This window comes from Sinocyclocheilus anshuiensis, unplaced genomic scaffold (genome assembly GCF_001515605.1).
Source record: "Sinocyclocheilus anshuiensis isolate Anshui unplaced genomic scaffold, SAMN03320099.WGS_v1.1 scaffold446, whole genome shotgun sequence".
In the NCBI taxonomy this organism is placed as follows: domain Eukaryota; kingdom Metazoa; phylum Chordata; class Actinopteri; order Cypriniformes; family Cyprinidae; genus Sinocyclocheilus; species Sinocyclocheilus anshuiensis.
In genome coordinates this window covers 3,925,974-3,953,615 of record NW_015544247.1, presented here as the reverse complement: position 1 = coordinate 3,953,615, position 27,642 = coordinate 3,925,974, and the positions used below count along the sequence as shown (strand labels likewise).

Genomic DNA, 27,642 nt, shown 5'->3' with positions numbered 1-27,642 from the left:
TTGTAATAAAAAAGTCTGTATCTTTATGCGTGCTGGATGATTTAACCTTGTGATTTTAACATTTTGAATATATACATGTTACTTTATTGCTGAAACAATGCAGAAAAATAGGATAATCATACGTGGGGCTATACAATAATTTCCATGATAATCTAAATATACTTCATAAACGTGCACACTTATGAAGGGTATAAAAGCATTTCACATAAAATATACCATTCTCACAAAATGTTAAAAAAAAAATAGATTGCACTGTGGGGCCTCCCACAGGTCGACAGATATCAATGGGGCAATTTTACCTATACAAAAAAAATACAAAGACAAAAATCCCTCACCATGTTACATGGTTACACCTTAGCTGCAAGATTAGCTGCCACTAATAATTCTTGTAGAATTAAATGACATTCTTTGAACTATTACTGTTAATCCAATATATTTAGTGTCTCCCCCTCTTCTATCTGTCTACACACAACATGCCTCCATCATTGTAGTGTGCAAAATTGTGGATTCTGCATAGTTGCATATATGTTTTGGTATCAGCAGGACACACATGTCTGCTTTAGACAAGAAAATACACAAATAATATGATCCTTTACCAGAAAGCCAACATTTTAGACTACTAGTACTACTAGTTCTTGACTTGCTTTTATGCACAAATAGGTATTTTTGTGCAAACATACAGACAACCTTTCAAAAGGTTAACAAATCCTTAACTCTGGTTATAATTAACATATAAAATGGAATAATCATGTTTACAATAAGATTAGGCCGTAATATAAAAAGAAACAATTATTAAATGATCTATTGCTTGATCTCTTCAACCACCCACACAACAATAAAAAAAAGTCCTATAAACCAAAGAAATACATGGTGAAATATCACCTGTTTTGGGATCCATTTTAAACTTTAAAGTGCTGGAATCAATCACATCAATTAAAAAAATAATTAGTATACACCACTCCTTCATTGATTCAACATAATAAACATACAAGATATTGGAAAAATTGTCTTGTATGCAAACATTTCTAAAGCATAGGACGTCCAATGACTTTGGATCATGACTCCAAAGCAGGATACATGTATCTTGAGAACACAATGCAAATTCCTTTGCATTCAAAACAAACGGCATATTTCAAAAGCTTGAGCACTAGGCCTCTGTTAAAGACTCTCTCAGCATGCTCAAAGGTGGACTGTGAATGCAAAACCTGGTCTGCTGATGTTTATCTGGTGTAATAAACTCTGTAATAGACAACCTTTGGCCTCCAGAGGGAGTAGGAATTGTCAAATTTCAGAAGATGAACTCCTTGACCAGGATATTGGTGACTGCCTGCATAAACGTCCTCATGGCTGTCACGACGGGAAACAGGAGCAATCTCATGTACCAGTGGACATCGGCCCTGTTCTGTCTGCTTCTCTCCTTCTACTTGTTCTGTGCCTTAAATTAAAAATAAATATGATGTAATAAATATTTGATTAAGTATTTATCTCTTTGTCAAAGAAATCCATCCTGTTACCTTCTTTAGTTTCAGTAGTTTCAGTGCTTGCTGGCATGGTCATGTCCTTCCACTCAAAGTACAGCCCAAAACCGATATCGTAGTGATCGGTGGCGAATTCCCAAAACAGGTGTGAGCCATCCTGATGAGTGGGCACCCGTACCGTCAACACCTCCCCTCGGCCCACTGTGATCACTGAGTCCTGATCATGCAACACCTTTTCCTTAAACTCCTTAACCTGAGGCCGTGTCCACATAGAGGGAGCAATGATAGGTACTTCTGCATTTAAGAAAGAAAAAAAGGCAAAAAAGTGTTTTATGTCTGTTATTTTTGCTTGTATGCTAAAATAATCTTTTTACAAATAACTTTTATTTTACAATTATATTTGTATATTTTTATTACTGTGGAATACAACCAGAAAGAAGAGGCACAAATACCTAAATCTTAAAATAAAAAATAATATATACATAAAATACACTATTTTATACCATAATTTGGTATTCAAAAATACAGTAACAAGAATACTGTGAAATATTATTACAAATTAAAAGAACTGTATATTTATAAACTGTATAACTATATACAATTGGTTCCTGTGATGGCAAAGCTGTATGTTCTGCAGTCATTACTGCAGTCTTCAGTGTCACATGATCCTTCAGAAAACATTCTTATCTCATTCTATTATTTCTTCATATTTGTTTAATGAATAAATGAAATGGTAATGATAAAAGCCTTTACTATCATTACTATCATTAGAAAATAATGTGAAAGTCTTTATTATCACTGATAAATTTAAGAATGTTTAGATAGCGAGAGACATACAGACAGACAGACAGACAGACAGATAGACAGATAGATAGACAGATAGATAGATAGACAGATAGATAGACAGATAGTATATATGCAAATCGAAAGTCACTTGCATAGTTAGATAAAACACACCTCCTGTTTTGCCTTCTACAAACAAATGGAAGGCTTTTGAGTCTGTCTGTTGTTCCTGATTCTCTAATGAATTTGATTGGCTGTTGGGATTGCAGGTGGGCGCAGCTTCATTTGACACAGGAGAAGGAAGAGCTTCTGATATTTGATTCACATTTGAGTCCTGCTGCTTCTGCAAGGCCATCTGAAGTCATACAGGAGAAATGTAAAGGGTTTATGACATTTTTTTTATTATTATAACATGTTTCCTGGGGTTCAATTAAAATGAAGTATAAATGTTTTGTTCACAAAAACATATATTTGCAAAAATGATTATTTTCAACCCTCATTCTGACCTTCAATGCTTTTTAGTATAAACAATAACGTCCAATGTTACGATTGACTAATGTAATTTCATAGTAAAAAGTATCAACGCCCCCTCGTGATTGCACGTGAATAAATGTTCCGAAAACATTATCCATATAAAATCATCACTTACAAACAAAAATATTTGAAATTGTTTACTTTCAGTTTCGACAAAAGTTTCTGTGCAAACTCTCCATTAGACTGTGCCTCGTTTATGATCTGCAGTGAAATGCTCCTAATAAACATATGATCCTCCACCGTGCTCCGGGACATTCACCCGTTTCTGATGCTGAGGTCCTTTTGTAGGCTGTACAGATGAAAACATGCTTTAAACTGGACAAACGTAAATGTTCCTTTACTTTTCCATCTGTCCTGTTGTCAGTAGTAGCTCAAGCATTTGGACTACGTCAGAAATTGGCCAGACATCTGTATAGTCAGCGGCAGTGATTATAATGGGTTTATTCGCTTTTGACACAATGCAACACAACACGGTGTAAACAGGTGTCAGCTGTTAAGTGACTGAACACCAGTGGCCGTGGCCAATGGTGCGATGATGCATGACGATATTGGTGCCTTGCTCTAGAAGCATGACATACACAAATGTATATGCCAGAGTGATGTCACAAATCCCACAATATGCAAACAAGTCGTTTTTTGAGCTTTTTTTGTACCAAGGAGAATGTTTTAAGCGATGACACTTGCAGGATTTTTTAAAGGTTTAAGAATCGTGATAAGAAGCTTACTTGAATCTAAAGTCTCTGGTCGTACTCATACCTGCTGTAAGCGGAGGGCCTGGTGCATGTATTGTTGGTAGTGCTGTTCCTGCAGCTGTCTGATGAGTAACTGCTGCTGGTCTGGATTGTCTGGATACTGCTGTTTGGCATACTGTTGAAACTGCACTGCCGTTTGTGCATTCAGAACAGCCATGATCTGTTGTCTGTACACATAGATAGTAATACACATAGAGATAAACACTTTCTTAACGCTGAATTCTACTGAAAGCTGAGTTAAAACGTATTTATTTAAGTTTTGATTTTATATTCTAGGCTATATGCTATATATATATATATATAGATAGATAGATAGATAGATAGATATTTAGAGCAACTTTATGCTCAGAAAAGTGAAACCATTCATTGAATATCAGCAAACCACTAGCACTTACTTTTGCCGCTCTAACTGTAACCTCTCTGCCTCATCTTTTCTTCTCTGTTCCTCCTCTTTTATCCTCCTCTCTTCTTCCTCTCTGCGTCGTGCTTCTTCTTCCAGTCGCTGTCGCTCCTGCTCTTCTCTCTCCAGCCTGAGACGTTCTTCCTCTTCTTTTCTAAACACACAAACACACAGAATAAAATGGGCTTCCAACAAGTTTTAACAGATTAATAGACTACTTTATAAGCAACTTTAGGCACTGTAACTAATACAGAACACACCGTCTCTTCTCTTGTTCCTCCTTCTCAATCTTATGTGATGTCACATATGGTGCAAACAGACTACAACAGGAGTTCAGAAGCTTCACAAAGTCCTCCATGGCATCTTCTTTAGCCATGCTGCCCAGCCGTAGCCATTCTTTCCTGAGAAATGCAGTGAAGCAAACTAAATGAAGCATCTATAGACATTTTAGGATTGTGCTATATGGCTTTAAAAGAATAAAGAAGAACAAAACCCACTTTGTACTGCACATACATAATATGATTTTACACATCCTTACAAAACATGCTGTGGCGGTACCATGGTACAGAGAATATAATTTGGTAGTATGTGCATTCATATATGGTAATATATAGTCCATTATATGTGCATTAATATTTGGTAAGTGCATTAATATCAAGCTACCATATTATATGGAATTTATAATACTCTAATGGTCTTATACAGTCATAATTTGCACAAAAAAATTAGCGTTTTATACGCTTATTCCTCCATTACCTTCTGTCGTTTCCCAGTACATCAAAGAACCCAATTTCTGGACATGCGTTTGCATCATAAGGACCAATTGTGATCTGCTTATGTAGTGCAACCAAACGGAGATTTTCTTCATATGTTGGGTTGAACGCCTTCCCATTCATCTCTGTGTGAGGCAATGACAAAATTTACATTAACCATCGTGTACAACATCTAGGAGAACCTGAATAATGATTATTATGAATGGCATTTCAGTTCCTGAATGGGTGGAGTTATTACTACAGTGTATCTAGAATCTAGACCATCCAGACCAGGGGTTTTCAAACTGTGGGTCGCGACCCACTTGTGGGTCACAGAGTGGGACAAGGTGGGTCGCACAAAGTCACCTGGCTGCAGCTAAATTTGAGTTTCAATGACACACACACTCACACAGTTCAGTCTAGGGCTGCACGATATTCCAACATTAATTACGAATTGCAATATTCTTAGTGCGATTTTTGAATCACAATTAAGTCCGCGATTTAAAACGTGCATTGCGTGTTTTAAAGTGCGGGCGCGCACGAGTTGTAAAGGGTCTCAGAGCGACGTCATTATTATAAAGGTCGATCAGTCCACATTATTAATAGGAAGAAACTCGCTCACTTCACTGCGCTGTTTATTCTGCATGAGATTGCATCCACTGAAAATTCAAATGTTGCGAAAACTGTTTCAGGTATGTTAATTCATTTATATCGCTGTTTTCGTTCCTTATGCATTTGGCTACCTACCAATAAGGAAACTGTCTGTAAAAAGCATTTCACATGTACAGGCCGAGTGGGGCACAAACGGGGGGTTAATTGTAACACTACGCAATTTATACATTTCCACACGCTAGCATAACAATATTTACAAAATTCCGTTTTATTTCCTTGCCATATCATCTCTATATAGAGAAAAAAAAAACATTTATTTAACCATTGCAAAAATACATTTCTGACTGAAGTAAATTTGTCATCTCAGTTTTTAGTGTTTATTTAAAATGAGACACATCTGTTTATTATTTCTCCCCGTCCCCTATTTATTATTCGCTCTCCCCTACACACACGGAAGGAGCATGAATGCATTTTCTGCGCTGAAGCTCGCGATGAGTTTAACAACACTCACAGCGGATTACAGTTAACCGGAGTGAGCTTGTTTCGAGTTTTTATAGACATGGTTCATATTTTAACACCTGTAAACAGAAATTAAAACGTAAATATTAGTAGTGAAATTTTTCAGTTGTACTATAAAATAAAATGGTTATTTTTCGTAAATAATTAAGTTCTGCCATATTATACTTTTAATTAATATTAAGCTGAAAGTAGGCTAATGTCAATTGTTTTTTTTATCTCAAATATTTTGGTGGGTCGTGAAATAGGTTGTCTAGGTGGGTCGTGGAATGGAAAAGTTTGGGAACCCCTGATCCAGACAATGACTCGCAGAAAAAAAAAGGGACTTTAATTTTGTTTTGTGACGGGACAAAATAAAGAAAGTTGTAAACATTTACTGGACAAATAGAAAAGGGAAAGGGATAGTCTGGGTTATTTGGTAATCCGTTCAAGTTACCTTTAAAGAATTTCAGTGCAAGTTTGAAGAGCTCATCTAAAGTAAATCCCCAGTTTCTCTCCAAACTCCATGATTTCCGAGGTCCTTCATGATCCTCGCATGATTTACAGTCTTCCTCAGTGCCGGAGGCGTGAGTTTCGGTGTTAATGCCGTTCTCGCTGGTTTTCTCGATCTTGTCGCGGTCATGTTCTGCTCTGTCAAACTCCATCATGTCAAACTGTCAATACGAGCTGCTGCTACCGTTGCTGCTGTCACAGGTGGCCACGTAGCGCACAGAACACCTCTCTTCCGTATATTCCCACCGGAAATCCCGGATATTTGTCTTATTTTCAGCTCATTTAAACAGCATTCGCTTTTTAGTTACGTCTGTTACTGCGCAGGTCAAACCCGATATGTTCTCCGACGAGCCTTGCATTTGGTTTAATGCTAAAATGCTAAAATGTCACTTTGACATGAACATTACCTGTGAGCAGAATGCGCAAACTGACCTGACTCAACAAGTCGTATTGCAGCTATTAAACTGAACCACGTTTCCCTTCAAAGCAATTTTGAGATATGGAAAGAATTGTCAGATACTTGAGGAACTGTTACAGTCTTCTTGGTCACGCAGTTTATATTAATTGCTGGGATTCCTATTAAATTTTTTTCGTATTTTCATATGAAATACGCGAAAATATACTATATTTTCGCGTATTTCACATAAAACATAACAACTCTCGTTTTTTTTTATCTTTTAATCTTTAATGTTTAACTGAACAATTGTTATTGTTCTTCAAAAAAAAAAATTCTCACAATTATTTCAATGCAATTTTACTAAACTGTTCAGATTAAAGTAAATCTCAGCTAATTACAAAGAGAATAATGATACACCCAGTGTATGTTAAACAAGTCCAGCAAACCTCATGAAAAACTGGAAAGCCCAGAATCTGAACAGAAACAAGGGTTTCCAGTCTGGCATGTTATTTAAGAGAAGACACAAGATGGATTTGGCAATTTTATGGCAGTTTCAAGCTTTTGTCCTGTGATTTTTGCCAACTGTCATCCTCTTTCGTGTAAATTCAGTATTTAATCCTCTCCTTTACATTTACAGATTGAAATCACTGAATTAGGTTTTTAAAGGCACCCTTTTGCCATCAGAGACCTTTGCAGCTACAATGGAGTGATTGGAATGAAATACAAAGAACGTCCAGAATCTCTCAGGATTCTATAGAACACACGGTTACTCTCAGAGGTGAGAGCTTTTCATTGACAAACATTAAAACCTTAATAAGGTATCAGTCTTATGTAAATGTTAGAACAGACTTTTATTTATACAGTGAGTTGTTCTGAAAAAATACATTTGGAAGTAATTATAATTTGTAACCAGATTCATCAAACTGTATGAATATGCACAGTAGTCATTTAATCATGAGTATTAAATTAATATGACAACCATTGTAGCCTAACCTGAATCATAAATAATGTAATATTTATATTGCAATAAACTATGATGTAATTCAATTACCATAAGTAAACTAAAAGTCACATATATGATATTAGTAGCCTATTCAATAATATTATTTAAAAAGGCACTATATATTTATATAGTGACTTATATATCATTTTGAGATCACATGACCTGAGAAATACTACTCACTTTATCTCAGTATTATTATCCCTATTATAAGACAGCTTCAGTTACAAAATAAATGAATCATTTCTACAATGAGATAACAAAATTACTTTGTGCACAAATCATTTACCTGTTACATGTGACCCTGGACCACAAACCAGCCTTAAGTAGCACGGAAAGTTGATGTATTCCCTCAGCGACCAGCACAGATCAGCTCCAGTCATGACGAAAGGAAAGGAAAAATTGAAATCGCATCATATGACCCCTTTGGGCCAAATATTGTCCTATCCTAACAAACCATACATCAATGGAAAGCTTATTTATCCAGGACGATGTATAAATCTCAATTTTGAAAAAAATTAAATTAAATTTTGTGGTCCAGGGTCACATATATAATGTACGTTTCACTAAGAGCACATAGAGGTCATAAAAGCACAAGTGCTTTTGTTTTCACAGTATAATCTGCTCACGACAAAATTCTCAGAATTGTTATTTCTTTGGTAATTAATGTTCTTCTCTCAATGCCTTTGCTGTTGTGCATTTTAAACTCTGAGGACTTTTAAAGTCAATGTGAATTTCCACCTGCAACCCATTTTACTTTCATAAACATATTTCCGAGTGAAACAGGATGTCTAAAAAAATATGTGGAGCAGGACTTGATTTTACCCATCAGGAATTAAGTGGCTTGTGGGTCAAATGTGTAATTAATATATATTTGGCTTTTAGCTAACATTATCCAATAGCCTGTGCTGACCAGCAGAATTTTGCTTAAAGATTACAACAACATACATTATTTTTATTTTTCCTTTGGAATAACATGCACAGATAAATCATACACAAGACCAGGCATGTGCATTAGGAAAGTAAACAGTCCATTTTGATTCAATCTGACTTTAAATTGGCTTTGCTGTGTCTTACACCTGCACTGCCCATGGAATAAAGGTGCCAGGATCCGCAGGAGGACACTAAAATAAACGCAAACATACAATGTTCAACAAACTTCAGTAGGCCCTGTCAAAAGCAGCTGATATGATATCAAACAATAAAACCACATCAAGCAGCTCCATGAATGCCATATTTGATTCTGAAGTTGTATGTACGCTACCATTCAAAAATTTGAAGTCAGTTTTTGACAGAAGTCTCTTATGCTCACCAAGGCTGCATTTATTTGATCAGAATCTATAAAAACAGTAATCTTGTGAAATATTCTTACAATTTAAAATAACTATTTTCTATTTCAATATAGCTTAAATGTAATTTATTCCTGTGATGGCAAAGCTGAATTTTCAGCATCATTACTCCAGTATTCAGTTTCACGTTATCTTCAGAAATCATTCTAATATGATCATTTGCTGCTCAGGAAACATTTCTTGTTATTATTAACAGTTGTGCTGCTTAATATTTTTGTGGAAACATTTTTTCAGGATTCTTTGATGAATAGAAAGTTCAAAAGAATCGCATTTATTTGATTAAGTCCTTTATAACATTAGAAATGTCTATTTCATGCATCCTTGATGAAAAAAATGGTCCAAAAAATCGAGTCCAAACGTTCAAATGGTAAAGTCTGACTTGATTTAAATGTGTATAACAACATTCACATCAAATCTGAACCTGAAATGACCATGGTTCAGATTTGATGCCAATGTGTAATTATGCATTATATGAAGCCAACAGTCAACAGTGAAAGTTACTACATACCAGTTTAGTAAACTTGTCTTCACAGGCATTTCGTATCCGTTCAGGCGTGGCGGGGCTGTCCAGTCGGAAGGGTCCAGTCAGATTGGACTCAGCCCTGGCAGCTGTGATGGCATCTTTAATGGCATAAAACACTGAGGCTGCCAGAAAGAGAGGAGGCTCACCCACAGCCTGAGTAAAAACAGAGCCATAAGAGTTAACAGACTCAAACTATGATCTTACAGGGGAGTTAGTTGTTGTGGTTCATCTAACCTTTGAGGAGAAGATGGCCTTCTCATTAGGAGTGTCTCTGAGCAGCGAGACCTTTAATTCAATGGGAATATCCCCAAAAGCTGGAATCTTATACATCCCAGGTCCACGAGTATACAGGTAACCATCAGGAGAGTAGCGTAGTTCCTCCAGCGTGAACAGACCTAAACCTTGCATGAACCCACCCTCCACCTGCACACACAGCCACAAATCAGATTATATTTAAAGGGTTAGTTCACCCAAAAATGAAAATTAGGCTGCGTTTTACTCACCCCCGAGGCATCCGAGGTGTATATGACTTTCTTCTTTTAGACGAATCCAGTCGGAGTTATATTAAAAATTGTCTTTGATCTTTCAAGCTGTTTAATGCCACTCAGCGGGTGTTGCATTGCTTCAGTCCAAAAGAATAAATCCCATCCATAAAAAAAGTGTCTCACACGGCTCCGGGGGGTGAACAAAGACCTTCTGTAGCGAATCGATGAGTTTTTGTAAGAAAAATATCCCTATTCAAAATGTAATAATCACTTGAATCTAGCTTGCGCTCACTGTTGTAAACAGAAGCAGTTCCGGGAGGATGACGTATGGAGGTCGGCTTTGCGCATGCACTCAGAAGTGACGCATGCGGAAGCGCAGCGGAGAGATCAAAACAAAACAACGGTCAAGAATTAGAAGTACAAAACGAGGATTTGTAAAGAAGAATGTCAGAGGATTTCGATATAAGCCAAGAGGAGACTGGTTTTCCTTTGCTAAAGTAAGGAAACTTTGCTTCCTTTGATCCTGTAAACAAACGTTGGTTTTCACGAGCCTCACCGGCGCATGCAAAGTGCTGAACTCATACGTCATGCTCCCAGAACTGCTTCTGTGTACAACTGTTGGCGCAAGCTACATTAAAGTGATTATTACATTAAAGTTTTGAATATGGATATTTTTCATCGATTCGCTACAGAAGGACTTTGTTCACCCCCCGGAGCTGTGTGAGACACTTTTTTTTTTTATGGATGGGCGATTTTTATTTACATTCAAGACAATTTTTAATATAACTCCGACTGGATTCGTCTGAAAGAAGAAAGTCATATACACCTAGGATGCCTCGGGGGTGAGTAAAACACAGCCTAATTTTCATTTTTGGGTGAACTAACCCTTTAAGATGAATTGACAATGGTGTGATCCGTTTGATTAAATTTAGATGAAATACCTGTCCAATGTCCAATGCTGGATTTAAACTCTTGCCCACATCCATGACTATGCATGTATGAAGATTCTGACAGGAGAGATAGTTAACTTTGAAGTATGGATCTCAAATATATAATCTATTATGCAGACCAGTTGTCCTGTTGTCAGTAAAACTGGTATTTGAACATAACAAATACACGTTTCACACTGGCATTACCTTATGACTGCCAGTTAGACAGTCTATCTCCACCTCTGAGACGGCCACGCCATAACTGAAGTAGTTAAATGGCCTTCCTGAATTTGTTTCAAAATCATAGCCAAGATCTGGAGTCCTATAAAATATAATCAAATGAATAATAATTCCTAAATTCTATGAGGACCAACAAGATTAGAAATGATTCAATTATAGCTGAAGAAACCATTCTGAAATTAACATACTTGTAAAATCCATTGGCAGACAAATTAACTCTGTCGAAATATGCTGCTTTCACCTGCAAATGTGAATACAATGTAATATATAAAATACATAAAAATATGAAACATTCGATGAATAATTGCATACAAAAACTGATACTGACCCAATCCTCCCAGCAGCCTTTGAGGTTTTTGTCTTTGTAAGGCTGAAGTCTCTGTAGTAATGTCTGGCAAGCGTTCTGTGGAAAAAAATCAGGGTGTTGTATGTAAATGTTGTGTTGTATGCTGTATGTCAATATTTGTTGACAAATATTGATTTGAAATATTGTGGATTAGTTAGATGGCTGACAAAGTACTGTTCAAAACTTTGGGGTCGATAAAAATGTTTTAATGTTTTTGAAAGAAGTTTCTTTTGCTCGCCAAGGCTGCATTTATTTGGCCAAAAAGTACAGTAATAATGTTAAATATTATTGCTATTTAAAATAACTGATTTTAATATATTTTAAAATATTATTTATTCCTGTGATGGCAAAGCTGAATTTTCAGCAGCTATTACTCCAGTCTTCAATGTGACATGATCATTCAGAAATCATTCAGATATGCTGATTTGTTGATATTAAATAGTTATTAAATTATTATAAATGTTGACAATAGTTTTTTTCAGGATTTTTTGATGGCTAGAAAGTTCAAAAGAACAGCATTCATTTCAAATAGATTTTCTTTCTAGCATAGTAAAAGGCTTTACTGTCACTTTTGATCAATTAAATGTGAAAAAAAAAAAACTTCCTGACCCAAAACCTTTGAACGGTAGTGTACATAAAAAAGTGTCATAAATATGAATATCTGCTGCATGAGGCTTACATAGATGGCCATGCCGTTAAGATCTGAGGAGGCGGAGGCGGCCGTAGGGCTGGTGTTGGGAACTGTGTTAGTGCTGGTCTCTGTGATGTGAATCTTTGAGCAGGGGATTCCAAGAGTTTTACTGGCCACCTGCACAACACAAAAATTAATACGAACAGTTGTGACAAATAATTTAATATAGTATTTTTGTTGTGCCTTGTTTGCATTACCTGGACCATTTTAGTGTGCAGGCCTTGTCCCATCTCTGTTCCACCATGAGTTAGTAAAACCGAACCATCTGAGTACACAAGTACCAATGCTCCTGCCTGAATTAAAAATAACCATCATACACATAATCGCCTCTTTCTAATAATTATTTAGAGCCTGAGAGGAAAAGGGCTGACCTGGTTGAGGAAGACAGCAGTGAAGCTGATTCCAAACTTGGTGGGAATGATGGATAATCCTCTTTTGGTCCAACGATGCTGCCTGGAATTAAAGTATTACAGCAATCCTTACCCAACAAGCTATGCAGTACCTAAACTGAGAAAATGTTTATAGCAATATACAAATAAAATCGAACAATAAAGTGCTGGCTCTCTGGCTCTGACTTATAGAATTGATGCTGCCTAGTATTATTATACATTGTATACGTTATATATTTATATGTATATAATATTGTAGTATTTTTTTTATATATTTTAATTTTATATTAAGTTTTAGTAAGTTTGTTATGTGCTTTTGTAATTGTTATTTATTTTTTTATATATATATTTGTTTCTATTTCAGCTTTAGTTTAAGTAATTTTGATACTTTAACCTGAATTTATGTTTTTCAGTTAATTGCCAATGCAACATTCTTATTTTGTCCTTTAATACTTTTTTTAAGTTTATCATCTATTTTTTTTTGCTTTATTCCAATGAACAAAAAGGATTTTTAAAAGTTTTTGATTTAGTTAACAATAACAATACTGATGCTGCTCTAGTGACACTGAAAAGTGTACAGTGTATGATATTAGTATAAAATATTAAAATAAAACAATACAATTAATTTAATTTGTTTATAAAAGAGCAACTGAAGGAGAGAAAGAGATTTATATTATTTATTATTATTTACTATTTATTTACATTTTGTTATTATTTTTATTATCTTATAATGTCAGTAAAGGTTTTAAAAGTTAATATAATTTATATCAATACACTCAAAATATCAAAGAAAACATGTTTTCTTACTATACGCCTCTTTAAACTGCACAAGCTTTTGGTTGTGTTGATGAGCTCAATATTTATGATTATTTCTAACCTGTTGTATTGTTCCGCTGCATCCTTGCGCTTGTTGAAGTCTGAGAGCTGCATGCACTCCTCCCAACAGCGATCGATGGTGAACTGGTCCAGACGTTGATTGAAGGGTGTGAAATCCCCCTCCTTGTACATGTTCATCCTCCTCACCTGGAAGTAGTAGAGAGTTCTGTTACATGTGACATTAATGTTTGTGTACTATGGACTGTGAGAGAGAGAAAGTTGCAGTATGAACCTCTTCAGCAGGCAGACCACAGCTCAAAGCCACATCACTCATCCAGCTCTCTGCGATCATCATGCCCTGCGGCCCACCAAAGCCTCTGAACGCTGAGTTAGACGGCAAGTTGGTTTTACACATGTAGCCTGTGCCACGGATGTTAGGAATGTTGTAGGAATTATCCATGTGGAATAGTGCCCTCTCCAGGATCTGTGCATTGATAGACATGATACACATTTAGGCTTCGAATATAAGAAAGAATATCTTGCAATGTGGTCTTATTGACCACCAGGGGGCGATAGATGTTCAAAACTTTTGAGATGCCTACTCACTGACAATGACAGGTCCAGCGAATTGCCTGCGTTGCTGTAGAGCGTCACTTCAAGTGCCAGCACTCTTCCATTGTTCATGTACCCAACCTAGACATCAGATTACAGAGCGATAGTGAATGAGAATAGTCTAGCAAGGACGAGGACAATAGTGTGTGACCACATGTCCTTGCGGGGATTTCTAAATGGCCTAAAATAGCTGGGTTTTGGTTTTGTTTTCTTATTGTTTTTTTATACTTGCTGAAGGTAATGACTAATATGTAGTTTGACCAATAGTGTACAGACATTATACTTAATCGACCAATCGTGGTGTGCTAGAAGGTGGGATCGACAGAGAACGGTCAAAGCAATGCACGTATGTGTACATTTAATGCATGAGGACTGTAAAGTGCATGTCAATAGAAAACCAAAGCCCAAACCTTGGCATTTTAGGCAATTTAGAAATCCCAGCCAAACCTGAAGGACAATATCTGGCTAATTTGCACAATTTTTCACCTTGTAATGTCCAAAGAATGGATGCCGACCACCTGTGACCAGCATGTCCTCATCGCGATCTAGCATGCAGCGAACTGGCCGCTTGACCCTAAAAGAGAAAGGCCAAACTAAACGTTTACCCTTCACATTGCTACTTACAACATCACTGTATGTAAATAGGCACATTAACACGGTTACATTAGTTTGTGTTATATTCATACGTATGTGCGGCAACAGCAACCACAGTGGACAGAATGGTGCTCCGACTCTCTTTCCCTCCAAATCCTCCTCCCATCCTCTTTACACGGCACACCACCCGGTTGGCAGGCACTCCCAGAGCTTTAGCCACTAGGGCCTGAGGTAAACACAGCACATGATTTGCATTAGGACAGTACAATCAACTATATATCACATCATTAATAATCCTATCATATTTTTGGTTACTAATTAATTAACCATTTTAAATGAGAGGAATCATAGCATCTGCTGTTTGTCTGTCTATCTGTCTGTCTGACTGACTAAGGGTTTTTCTATTTGATTTGGGCATGTAAAACCTTCTAACATGATGCTTATTTAATTTGTTAAATTATTATATTATTTATTTTCTATTATATTATTTTTAAATAGAATTTATATTAATCAAATATTATTTTAAAATTAAATATTGAAATAAAAATAATTTAAAAAATTATTAATCATATTTTGTCAAGCTATCATCACCATTCTTATATGTCTTGCGCAGTTTAAACTCTGTTTTGATTGAGAATGTGGATATAAATCAATATCTTTCACCAGTCCCCTACAGAGAGTGATTTATTTTGTTTACTTGAGTCTTGGAGGCCGACTGTGTGGACACAAACAGCTCCATTTCTCCATCCTCTCCACGAGGGACTGCAAGTGTGCAGTTAGTCTCCAGATAAAACTGTTCCTGCCCTCCAATGTGCATCTCACCTGCAGAATCACATATTTAGTGTCAGCTCATGAAATGAAAGAGGAACAGGTCTGCACAAGAATCGTTTTATATAAATGGCAAGGAAGAAAACTGCAGATCTACCACAGAATTTGTGCAGAGTACAGACTGTCTGTTTCATAAAACACATGGTTTTAAATAATGTGAATCTTTATTAGATAACTTTCATTCTTCACAAAGAGGCTTAATGCAGTGTCACTATCATTTTAAATAAAAACGTCTCAGGTTACTTATGTAACCATGGTTCCCTGGTGTTTTTTCAATGTATGCTTCAGACACGGGTCACGATGAGGTGTTCCCCATAGCGACCCCTAGAGGACGCAGTTCGAAGTTCCCATGAAAGGGAACAAGGTTATACCGTGCAGGATGTGATCAGAGTCTTTGAATCCTTGTGCAACATCTCCTCTCTCTATACTTCTCACCGGCTGAAAGAAGGACTTGTTGGCAATAGCATCCTGTTTGAAAGAGTGAACGTAAACATGTTAGCAAACCAGTCAAGCTTATCTCTATGTGTTATATGTATTTTGAACAAGCTGTTTCCCTGAAAACCTTGAAAAATCCTGTTATGTAATGATGACAGCAGGAAAACCACTAAGCAGGGGTGAAAGGTCAGAGCACAGCACCAAATGTTTTGCGATAATATTGTGTGGTTCAGTGGTTTTGAAACCAAAAATTGGCTGTCGGTCATATTTTCAGTCCTATGAGGATTACATTTCACTGTTTGATTTTTTTAAAGGCCTTTTGTGTATAATTTTCAATACACAAATGTATGTGAACTGTAAAATCCTTTGGTTTGGTTTTGGTGTCTGGATCCTGACATCCAGGCACTTTTGTCTGTCTCATGTCTTGTTTTCTGTTAGAGCATGTGGTTTGTGTTGATGTTCATTTGCCATGTGCTCTTCTGTCATGTCATTGTTTTTGGTGTGAGCATGTTTGTTTCTGTGTGCCATGTGCCATTCTGTCTCCTGTCTAGGTCTTTTATTTTCCAGCTCTGTGGGCTGAAGTCAGGTCAGATGCACCCATTTTTGTGTTACTTTTCACATTTTTTGTAAATATGAGAACTTGGTGGCTGTGTTGCATTTGGGTTCTGTCCACCACACACGACAAAACCATTGTTCCATAGCTAGATGATTCTATTTGCTGTGGTGAGAGTACATGTGAATGTGAAGTAAATACAGACCTGAATGGTGACAATCACAGGCTGCAGTTCCTCATAGCTGATCTTCACAGCTTTGGCTGCTCTCTGAGCATGGGCCTGTGTGTCTGCCACAAAGGCCCCCACTATATGTCCAACACATGTGACCTAGCATGAAAGATCAGTGTTAGGACTCTACATGAGTAAACAAAAGCGACACATTATATGTATGTGAGACACATCACGCATTCCAATCATAATGATACCAATCAAAAGTTTGGGGTTGGTAACATTTTTGAATGATTTTCCTCATCACAACTGCTTTAATTTAATAACGTAAATAGAGTAAAAAGAGTAATATTGTGAAATATTATTACAATTAAAAAATAACTTTATATTTTAATATATTTAAAAATATATATAATAATTTATTCTTGTGATGAAAAGCTAAATTTTATTACTCCAGTCCTCAGTGTCACATGAAATCATTCTAATATGCTGATTATTTACATACTATTAATATTAAAAACAGCTGTACTGCTTAATATGTTTGTGGAGACTGAGATACATAATTATTTCATGATTCGTTGATAAATAAAGAGTTTAAAATAACAGGATTTAATGTAATAAAAATAAGCATTTTACTTTAAAATAAGTCTTTTATTCAAAAATAAAGTCTGTACTGTCACTTTCGATTAATTTATTGCATCCTTACTGAATAAAATAATTAATTTCTTAAAGCAAAAAATAAAAATCTTACTGATCCCAAACTTTTGAACAGCAGTTTATAACACTGTCAATGACACACATCAAAGACATATGAAAGATTTAAATCTATTTAAATAAAAGTGATTCAAACATGTATGGAAGCTCATTTCCAACTCAGAAGGAAAAAGGTAATTGTAAAATATATCCCAATTTACATGTATTTCTTCGTAACTGTGACCTAATTTCTCATAAATTAGATTTAGTATCTCGCAATGTGCCATATCTGTAACAAAGTGACTTAATTTCTCTTACTTTCTTGCAATTAACTTTACTTTTTCACTCTGAGATGGAAACAGGCTTCCATAAGAAACAGCAATAAAGGGCTTTGCTGCAAATGTGTGACATTTTATAGGGTAGATTAAGATTATTTTTTAACTTTGCCAAGTCCAAGATGCTCAACCAAGAAAGCGCATATCAAAGTGTAACTGCATCAATAAATGATTATGCCGTAGAAAAACGCCTGATCATAGGGTAGCCTACTCTGGAATCAAGTGAGATGCATGTGAGATACATTTTGCATGGGAATCCATAAACATCTGTCACAAATGCATGACGTCATTTACTACAACTTCCAAATGATACTCTCTGTTTTGTGAAAGAAATGTAAAAGCCATTGTGTTATGGTCACCTTATGCCTGAGCCAATCTGCATCATAACTATCAACGGACTTCTATAGCCTATAAAAGCCAAAACAATTTAATAGCTGTCTGTGTAATAATGTCTCTCATTAGAAATACTGCACAGAAAATTCACCTTATCATCTGCAAAAACGGTCTCGTCATAAACAACAGGTCCTGTCATGTTACTTCCTGGTATGTCTTTAGCAGAGATAAATGCAACCACTCCAGGAACTGCCATTGCATCGGAGGTATCAATGGATCTACAAAGAGAAACACGTGCACACATAGTTAACACCTAATCATGGGTAATCATTGTCTCAGATCACTATAGTTCAGAACTGAACTTTTTTATGACACGTCATAAAAACAATGAATGTAGGTTCACTTTAACAACATCAATGTGCACATGACAAGTCATATACTTGGCTTTAACTCAACACTAAATCATTCCAAAACATGACGTGTGTTATTTTCAACTAACTTTATGAGTGCGTGAGCTTTAGTACTGGTGACCAAAGCCAAATGGAGCTCATTTTCATAACAGGGGATGTCATCACAGTAGATTGCTTCTCCTGTGGCCTGCTTAAGCGCAGAGAGATGCATGATCGGTTGCCCCACCACATCATCACTATTATGACCAGGGGGAACTGCCTGCAAACAAAGAAATAAAGTTCTATCATGACAACTCTCGGAGGGATTGGCATGGTAATGTACATGACAATGTTAATGTTTTTGGTCTTGGTCTTGGTGGAATAGATCTGCTACGCTGCTGCTGCGGCAGAGCAAGTACCGAGATTTGCTACTGCCAATACATCCACAACATGCTGCTGTGAGCATATAAGAAATACTTCTGCTGCACATATAACATATGAAAAAAAAAACATATATAGCATACAAGAATCACCCTGTCGCAGATCTATACAGGTGGAGCTGGGGAAGGTGGAGGGTTTCACGCTTCAACTGCTACAGCAAGCACTAGCCAAGTATTTGAATGTTGAGCAGCAAGCTCATTGGCTGCTGATACAACAAAGGACCAATCAGCTGTGCCATGTGATATTGATGTCATTATGTCTGATTGAGTTACACCTATCGGACTGCGCCATGTAGAGTTTCATGACAGAACTTTGGATTTATCAGCCAACACATAATGCACAGATGAAGCTGCTAAATGCTGATATATATGTACCTGGTAGAGCTGTACACTGGACGGTGAGTCCAACTGGAAGAGCTCAGTAGCAGTAGCATATTCGGGTCGGACGTCTTCCACAGTCACACCCTGTAGAGTTTACACAGTTTACAATTAACCCTAAAATAGTCATGTGACCAAGAACATATAGTCTTGGACTGTTAGAAAGTAATAAAGAGTAGAATCAGTGTCCAAAAAATAACTTTTGAGCACATCTGCAAATTGCAAAATAAAAGAGCTATATATATATATATATATATATATATATATATATATATATCTTACTAGCCATTAGAGTGTATTTTTTAATTTAAATAATTTAAATTACCGGTACATATTTTGGAGCCAAGTAGAATTTTTCAAACTCTTGATTATGTAAGTGTGCAAAACAACCTCCTTCCGCAGGTCCAGAGACAGTTTGTGCTGGACATTGAGGAAAAACTTGTAGAAGAGGCTGATAGTCAGTGTGCGTCTGTATGTCACCATCCCACCAGGAGCTGAAGGAGACAGGCTCATCTCCTCAACCAATGACGTGCAGGCTTCCTCTAGGAGCTCCTCATTCCATTGCCTTCAATCAAATAAAGATTGTGTGAAACTGATGCATTGATTCTTGAATGAGGCTGAATGTCAGAAAAGAATATCATAAATTTGCTAGAAAACTTCCCAGACAGCGTCCTCTACCTGTTGAGTAACCTGTTGCACGTGGCCGTGGCAAGGACAGTAACAGGGGCCATTCCTCCATAGCTTATCCGGATACTCTGCACTATATTGGATTGCTCCTTGAAGAATACATTCATCCCACATGTGACAATGGCAATGTCATCCTCTTTGCGAGGAGACTGTTTGAAAGCTGAGAAGTACTGGCCCTAAAACACAAATTCACAGAGTGACTCCAAATTTAATCTATTTCATGTGAATATGAATGAGATACAACACCATTAAAAGTTTTGGTTGGTAAGATTTTTTTATGTTTTTGAAAGAGGTCTTCTATGCTTACTAAGGCTACATTTTTTTAAATCAAAAATACAGTAAAACAGTAATATTATGAAATATTATTCCAATTTAAAATAACTGTTTTCTATTTTAATATATTTGAAACTCTAATTTATCCCAGTAATGACAAAGCTGAATTTTCAACTGTCATCACTCCAGTCTTCAGTGTCACACGATCCTTCAGAAATCATGCTGATTTGCTGCTCAAGAAACATTTCTTATTATTATCAATGTTGAAAACAGTTGTGCTGCTTAATATTTTTGTGGAAACCATGACAATTTGTTTTCAGGATTCTCTAATGAAAAACTCTTCACTGTAACATTCGATCAATTTAATGTATCTTTGATGAATAGAAGTATTTATTTAAAAAAAATCTTACTGACCTAAAACTTAAAAAAATAAATAAATAGAGTAGTTCACCCAAAAATGCAAATTCTGTCATAATTACTCTCCTTCATGTTGTCCCAAACCCAACTGACTTTCTTGTAATGCAACAAGTTTGAACACGTAGAAGAAGCCAGGTATTGTATGGCTCCAAGCGACTTGGAATATAACATACATGTCTTTTGGGCCACTTTTTTGCTAATATTATGGTGTTAGACCTCAACAGTCTGAATGCCCTTTCCCTTTCATTATATGGAAAATAGTAACCAGTAGATTCTTCAACATCTCTTATGTATTCCAAAGAAAGAAAGAAAGTCTAATGAGACTTAGAATGACATATAGTATAGTATAGTACATTATGACAAAATGATAATTTCAGAGTATTTTTAATCGCAGAATGTTTTGAATGCAGACCTTTCTTGTGTATGGAATCTCAATGGACAACAGAATCTCTTCTGGCTTCAAAATGGTCTTTCTATAACCAGGGAAGAACTTGCCATCCATTTCAAGAACGCGTTTCTCCCCTTTAAACATCAGACATCACAGAGATTTTTTTTTATATAGTTTCTAAAACATACATTGACAGTTTAATTCATTAATCAACTGTTCTCTGCTGGCATAAAATCTGCAGAACAAAGAACATGGACACAGTGTCAATAAAACATAGGGTCAACACCCTACAGTATATGTTTCTAGACTGATACATTGTACTGCGAAAGTCCTGTTTACCATAGCTTTCAGTATCCTTAACCCCTGTACTATGTACCACAATCTTCCAATCAGCAGTAAAACACTGGGAAACTATACAATTATTTAAAAGTATCTCTAATTTAGACTTCTAGCTATTACGTAATATTGAGACGTCAGCAGAACTATATGTAAAATGTCTGCACACTAATGGAATAGGATATGATTGGAGATTGCCTCTGTTTTCTCTACATTGCCTCTGCCTCTGTATTCCGTATCAGATCATGAAATGCTACAACCTTTGATCCTTGAACATGAAAAAAAAAAGTTGTACCTTTGGACATCACTGTTAGCTTGCAGCTGGCTGCCATAAACACAGGGTTGAGGTCTGAAATGGGACTCGCTGTCATAATATTGCCACCAACAGCCTGAAAGCATAAATATGATAGTCATGGAAAGGAACTGAAAATGTGACTTTCAATCATTCATAATCACTTCTATGTTTTATTGTTCAAGTTATGCACTTCATTAAATCGAAACAGCCATTAAATTAACTTTTGACAGTAATTTTCAAGTCCATTAACTTACATAAAACAATTTTTGTCTTCAGGGACATGACATACCGCAACATTTCGGATCTGCTGTCCTGCAAACCAACGCAGCTGCTCAAGAACAGCCTTAAAGACCTCTGTCTGATGAGCGGGCAGCTTCTTCACCGCTGCACGCAGCACGTCCCCCAGCACAGTCAACGTCACAGATGCACCAACCTGAATGCCTGTGAACCAAAAACAAGCCAAGATTAACTGTCAACTATAACTTAACCTAAGTAGTGAAATGCCACTAAAAGACTAGATTGAAGACCAGATAAAGGAATGAACATACAGTTCTAACTCTATAATATTTTAATGTATTGACAAATAATATTTGCTTTAAACCATCAAACAACATACACTGACAGTATCCCTTTAGGTGTAGGACTCTCTTACCATCCTGTGTGTTTTGGATGATGTTCAGTTCAGGGATGTAAGCTGGGGCCAGAATCACAGGGTAAAGAAGGTTTTTGAACTTCATCTCAATACCTAGAAGAGAGACTCAAGTCAATTAAAATCAGCTGTGCATTCTGCATTATGGTTTTTGAGTACTGCACAAAGAAATAACATGTTTTTTCACTCATAATATGTAAAGATACTTACATTTTAGACACAATGGCTGCGTTTCAGTTCAGTTTGTTTATGCCCTTCACTCCAAACTCCCCTCCGTCTCGTTTACTCGGATGTACGTCATTGAATACGTTGTATGAGTGCCCACTACTGGCGGAACCCTTGCAATGGGCTGAATCGGAACATCCTAAGCCCTAGAATCTGCTATGGAGTTGGTTTATTGTTTACATTTTTCCCCGCACAAATTTGTTTGGTACAGCATTCTATATGTAAATATGTATGCTTGGGCTGTTATAAAAAAAAAAAAAAAAAAAAGTGTATATATTATAGAGTTGTTTGGGGTGGGGAAAATTGGGGCTAAATCGGGCTAAAAATCCTGTAGTGTGAGCCAGGCTTTAGGGAAGTTCGCGAGTGTGTGTCTAAAAGTGGAGTGGAACGCAGCCATGGTTGCCAGTTACTTTGTCTATTTTTGCCTCATCAGCAAAAATGTTTCTTCTGTTTCATGTCTCTGAGCAACACAGTTACTTTCTGAATGAATTAATGTTTACGGACAAATCGGTTGAGTGAATGATTCAATTACTTGTTTTTTTTCCCTGAATGAATAAGCATTTTGAATGAAACGGTTGATGAATGATTCAATGACTCGCTATTAAAGATGTAGTAACAATGTAACAAAAAAACAAAACAGAAAACTACTGACGGCTTGGCTGCATCTGAATATGCATATGTCCCTACAATATAGTAAGTGGAAAAAGTTGAAATGAGTTGTATGTCTGAATTAATAGTATTCATATTCAATAGTATGACAGTGACAACATGACAAATGTAATACATCCAGAATCAGAGTCTTTATTGTCATTATACAAAAAGTACAATGAAATTATGTGTCATCCAGATTACAAAGATACTATACAGAACATACTTTTTTAAAGGCAGGTAGGTGATTTGGTTCAAAAATATTTTTTTTGTTATGCTGGTTGAAAGCCTCTTCACATCTAAGTTAAGTGATCTAAATGTATTTATATCATCTGTGGAAGGTGTAGGACCATTAAGCGTTCGTCCAATCGTATTCCTCAGTTTGAAGGCTAGGATAGGCTGTCCTACCTGCCTATCAATGTATGTATTTACATACCTCCGCACACCGTTCGCACAGACATGATACGTCATCAGCACGTTCCGTTACGCTATTGCAGACTGAGCGAGAATGGAAAACGTTATTATGTAATGTTTTCTCACCAGTGAATAAAACATGAGGTACTCTGACAGCGTTGCATTCAACCCTCCATCAAAGTGTCTCTCATTGTATCGCTGGTTAGCCTCTGGTCTGCCTGTGCACATTCATGTGCTTTGGAGGAGGTGTGTCTTTGGAGAGTGATTTGCAGGGAGGGTGGGATCTTATGCTTTCAAAGCTAGCTTGCTATTGCTAGCCTTTCCGAAATCGCCTACCCTAGCTTTAATGGTTGCAAACTAGACAAATGAAGCACCTACTCAGAGAGTATGCCATTTCAGATGCAGTCCTTGTCTAGAATGGCCAAAAACAAACTAGCGGAGTGATTCTATTAATGTATGCAGGACTCACCAACTTCTGTGTTCCCAACCACTAGTTTAGCGTTTGGATAAGTCGCCTTCAGTTCCAAGAGTTCTTCAAGGGAGCAGGGTTGAATCCAAAGCACTCGTTCCCCAGCAAACCTCAGCTCACTCTGGGGTTGTTTATTTAAACTCTGTAGAGCACAAACATAACTTACAGTGTTGACGCATCTATTTAATGCAGTAATCTCCTCATTTTACTACCATGGTCAATCAATGCAGATAAGACTCATTTTATTCGCACCATGAGCTCAGGCGGGAAAATAATCTCTTGTGTCGGGTCCAGTGGCATAAACTCTGATTGGTCATACAATTTCTGAGCTGGAAGTGTTGAATTGTCCTAAAAATAGAGAAAGAAATGTCGGATTTATTTGTAAAGTCCTCAGATAACATTCAGTACTGAGATTGTAAAACAGTGATCTTGAAGCATCTACTGTTTGTTTCATGGCTGTAGGTTTGACCTCACATGCTCATGAGTGCCAGTTCACACATGTGACTGGTTTCTTATGAGACAGCAATGGCTGCCATGTCATTGATTTCCTATCCAAGTATGCTACTACAGGTTTATCACGAATGGCAAGGCTTTAGGACAAAAACGTGTTTGTACTCAGAGAAAATAGAGCATGGTGTCTGGATGTCTGTTCTACTCACATTGACATGCTCTTGTGTGTGTCCATAAGTCAAGCAGCAGCCATTACTTTGTCCTTTTCCACCACAGCATCCCCCATCCTGAAATTAAAAGAGGCAGACATTATTCAAAAAAAGACAAAAATATATTCCCTATGCTAATTCTGTTGAATATTTTACATCAGTTTGTTGTTATACCAGCTCAGACTACGTCGACAAATTCATCTTGTATTTGTAATCACTAATCAGTCATACTTGCTCAGTAAATCTGACTGAATCCAAACAATTCAGCACAAGTTCACAATACAACACTGACAAGGTGCACAAACCACAAGACATTTGGTCATGAGGCAGTTTCAACACTCAATTAAAAAAGCATTTTCTCACATAAATGCATGCGAGAAATTCACACAAGTCATTACATGATTTTTCCATGTATACCATCTGCACTGTGATTGGCTGGATTAGTCTAGTAACCTGTCTGTGTGTGCTTTTTTTGGTTTTAGTTCCTTGTTTTCTTCTTGTTTATCTTGCAGTCTCTCACTGTTGTCTTGTTTTTGTCATGTTCAGGATTGGATGTTGTGTTCTCCCTGCCAGCTGGTTCCCTATGCCTGGCAGCCAGACTGGTTCAGTGCCTGTGAGCTGAACGCACCCAAGGCAAGTATCAACGTTCCTCAACTTGCCTGTCTTCGATTTCTGTGCCTTAGCTGATATTGAACTGTTTCACACCTCCCCTACTTATTGTGTCTTGTCTGCTGTTTTGTCAAATTCGATCACTGTTCATTCTGCATCTGGGTCCTATCTCAGAAAGATTGTGCCAGTTACCTCTATCTTCTATCTTATATTATCTTTTAATATTAATTAAACAGTTTATAGTTTTTTTATTTGATCTTTTAATAAAAATAAATAAATGTAAAATTCCATTACTTTTATATTATTAAATATGTTTATTATTATTATTACTCAGCTGTTATTTTACCTTTGTAAATGTTCTGTAGCCTTCTAGAATAGGTCTGTACCCAGTACAGCGACATAAATTACCTGTGTGCAAACAATTTAAAAACAAAAAGATTTATTCAGAAAAGATATATATTACCTTAAGGGATCAAATTTAACAAGATGCAGAAATTACGACTCTTACTATACCTTGAAAAGCCTCCTGAATATCATGCATGCTGGGTTGAGGGTTGTTTCTCAAAAGAGCATACATAGACATCACAATTCCTGGAGTGCAGAACCCACACTGTGACCCATGAGTCTTTGCAATTCGCTCCTGGATAAAACGATTATTGTTGTTAGAGCTACTGTACCACAATTGAGCAGGACACCAGCATATCAAGTGATATATCAGCTAATGTTAAAACTGTAATGAATGGAGGAAGAAAGAGGTTATGCTTTAATGTTATAGTGTGACATGCTTTTCTCATAATTATCTGCAATTCTGAAAGAATAGGATAAAACTGTGACCTGTACAGGATGGAGTTTGCTCGCCACGCTGCCGATGCCCTCCACAGTTGTTACTGCACAGTGATGCAAAGAGCATAGAGGAGCCAGACAGGCATTAACTGCATAGTGACTTAAAGCTTGCCGTCAAGGGCTATATAACTCTGGCATATGTTTCAGAATACTTTACTAATGAGATATGAATTATTAACAGCTACCATGAACCTGTTACATGCTTTAAGGACAGCAATGCACTTTATTGCAAGATGTGAGTGCATAAAAAGATACATAATCCGGTTTTGATGTGGATGATATTTGGACACCATTACAGTGCAGGCTCCACAACCTCCTTCAGCACATCCCAGTTTGGTTCCTGTCAGACCCACTGTAAGCAGTGACTCTAAGGAAAACAGCTTGAAAACAATCACACTGAAAAAGTAAGTGTTCCCAAATCAGGGTAGAAAATAATGACAAACTACAAAATAATGGCAATGTATGATTTCATGGTCAATACCTAGCTGACATTCTCTGTAATCAAAAATTACGTTTGGATAAATAAATCTCACATGTTTGACATCACATAGCAGTTGTGTAAATAATTAATATGCTAAAACACTGAGGACAAAAACAAAGATTAACCAATTATAAATACATACTGTAAGTGCAAACTGTTATGTTAAAGAGTTATTTCTATCCAGTCTTCTATCCAATCCCTTTAAAATGACCTTTGTTGGTGTAACACCCTTGACCCCTAAAATTTATATTTGTTGGTTCATGGTTCATTTTCCGTAATACACGTCAAATGTTGGACTTATAAAACTAGTTACATGAACATGACTTGTTTTGGTTTACAGAAAGGCAAAAAGCAAAAAAAATCTACTAAGTTCTCCTAAACTAAATCAACTAAACTGTTCTCATAAATTTATCTCAAAGTTAAAACACTTTTTTGAATTACTGAATTGAATTATTATAAGAATTATATAATACTAATATATAATATTAAGAAATAAACTGCCTGACTGAGCAAACCTCATGAATACGAAGTTGACCCAAACCCCAGCAGACAGCAAACAATTCAGTTTAACCAACAAACAACAACTCCAGAAGACAGGAATATCAGTGTCTCATAAATGCTGTGGTTATGGTCTAATATTTTATAACTTTTTTTTAGAGAAAGCAGCATTTCTGATTCAATACAGAGGCTGTTCAGCAGAACAGAAGATCAAAAGGATACAGTTTCTCCTTAGATATGTCAAGAGTGTTTTCTCAGGCTCTGCATTCTTCTCAATGATCTGCACGGAATTAATAATGGAAAACACATTTTGACTATACTGGCAATAGATAAGTAGTGAAACACATTAAACAATGTAATTATTCAAGCATCCGATTACCTTTTTTCCATTAACGAAGAAAACAAGGTCATCCCCTGGAGACTGAAGTTTGTTTTTAATCTCTTCCACTGTGATCGACATTTTTTTTTTATTCCCACTGTTCCTGAGATCAAATCAGTGAGATGAGCG

General features: G+C 36.5%; 2 protein-coding genes and 1 long non-coding RNA gene across 3 annotated transcripts; 1 reads left to right on the top strand and 2 right to left on the bottom strand.

Annotated features, from left to right (window-relative positions):
- Window positions 1-61: 61 nt before the first annotated feature.
- LOC107697781 (Golgi resident protein GCP60) lies at window positions 62-6,680 on the bottom strand. The gene is made up of 8 exons (XM_016498640.1): window positions 6,264-6,680; window positions 4,704-4,845; window positions 4,208-4,348; window positions 3,943-4,101; window positions 3,552-3,714; window positions 2,436-2,616; window positions 1,515-1,772; window positions 62-1,435 (listed from the first exon to the last, which is right to left on the bottom strand). The coding sequence occupies exons 1-8, from the start codon at window positions 6,472-6,474 to the stop codon at window positions 1,221-1,223; spliced, it is 1,470 nt and encodes a 489-aa protein (XP_016354126.1). The 5' UTR covers window positions 6,475-6,680; the 3' UTR covers window positions 62-1,220.
- On the top strand, window positions 5,313-12,702 carry LOC107697783 (uncharacterized). Its single transcript, XR_001635238.1, has 3 exons — window positions 5,313-5,391; window positions 7,354-7,494; window positions 12,628-12,702. It is a non-coding gene; the product is annotated as an uncharacterized LOC107697783 (long non-coding RNA).
- On the bottom strand, window positions 8,229-27,642 carry LOC107697780 (xanthine dehydrogenase/oxidase). The gene is made up of 36 exons (XM_016498639.1): window positions 27,514-27,642; window positions 27,357-27,414; window positions 26,411-26,507; window positions 26,147-26,255; window positions 25,826-25,952; window positions 25,659-25,720; window positions 24,704-24,781; window positions 24,297-24,392; window positions 24,045-24,186; window positions 22,292-22,384; window positions 21,929-22,080; window positions 21,640-21,733; window positions 21,033-21,142; window positions 19,922-20,106; window positions 19,634-19,808; window positions 19,241-19,330; window positions 18,536-18,705; window positions 18,188-18,314; window positions 16,712-16,834; window positions 15,890-15,986; window positions 15,388-15,512; window positions 14,783-14,916; window positions 14,583-14,670; window positions 14,091-14,177; window positions 13,777-13,968; window positions 13,546-13,691; window positions 12,651-12,732; window positions 12,477-12,572; window positions 12,268-12,396; window positions 11,571-11,645; window positions 11,431-11,483; window positions 11,210-11,324; window positions 11,015-11,080; window positions 9,823-10,011; window positions 9,574-9,741; window positions 8,229-8,840 (listed from the first exon to the last, which is right to left on the bottom strand). Exons 1-36 carry the CDS (start codon window positions 27,592-27,594, stop codon window positions 8,790-8,792), a joined length of 4,062 nt encoding a protein of 1,353 aa, XP_016354125.1. The 5' UTR covers window positions 27,595-27,642; the 3' UTR covers window positions 8,229-8,789.

Coding starts and splice junctions, on each gene's coding strand:
- LOC107697781 (XM_016498640.1), bottom strand. CDS start 6,474: ATGATGGAGTTTGACAGAGCAGAACATGACCGCGACAAGATCGAGAAA. Junction 4,349..4,703: donor GTACTGGGAAACGACAGAAG/GTAATGGAGGAA, acceptor TGCATTTCTCAG/GAAAGAATGGCTACGGCTGG. Junction 1,436..1,514: donor AACTACTGAAACTAAAGAAG/GTAACAGGATGG, acceptor TTTTAATTTAAG/GCACAGAACAAGTAGAAGGA.
- LOC107697780 (XM_016498639.1), bottom strand. CDS start 27,594: ATGTCGATCACAGTGGAAGAGATTAAAAACAAACTTCAGTCTCCAGGG. Junction 11,081..11,209: donor GTCTAACTGGCAGTCATAAG/GTAATGCCAGTG, acceptor CTCTCCTGTCAG/AATCTTCATACATGCATAGT. Junction 10,012..11,014: donor CAGCATTGGACATTGGACAG/GTATTTCATCTA, acceptor CTGTGTGTGCAG/GTGGAGGGTGGGTTCATGCA.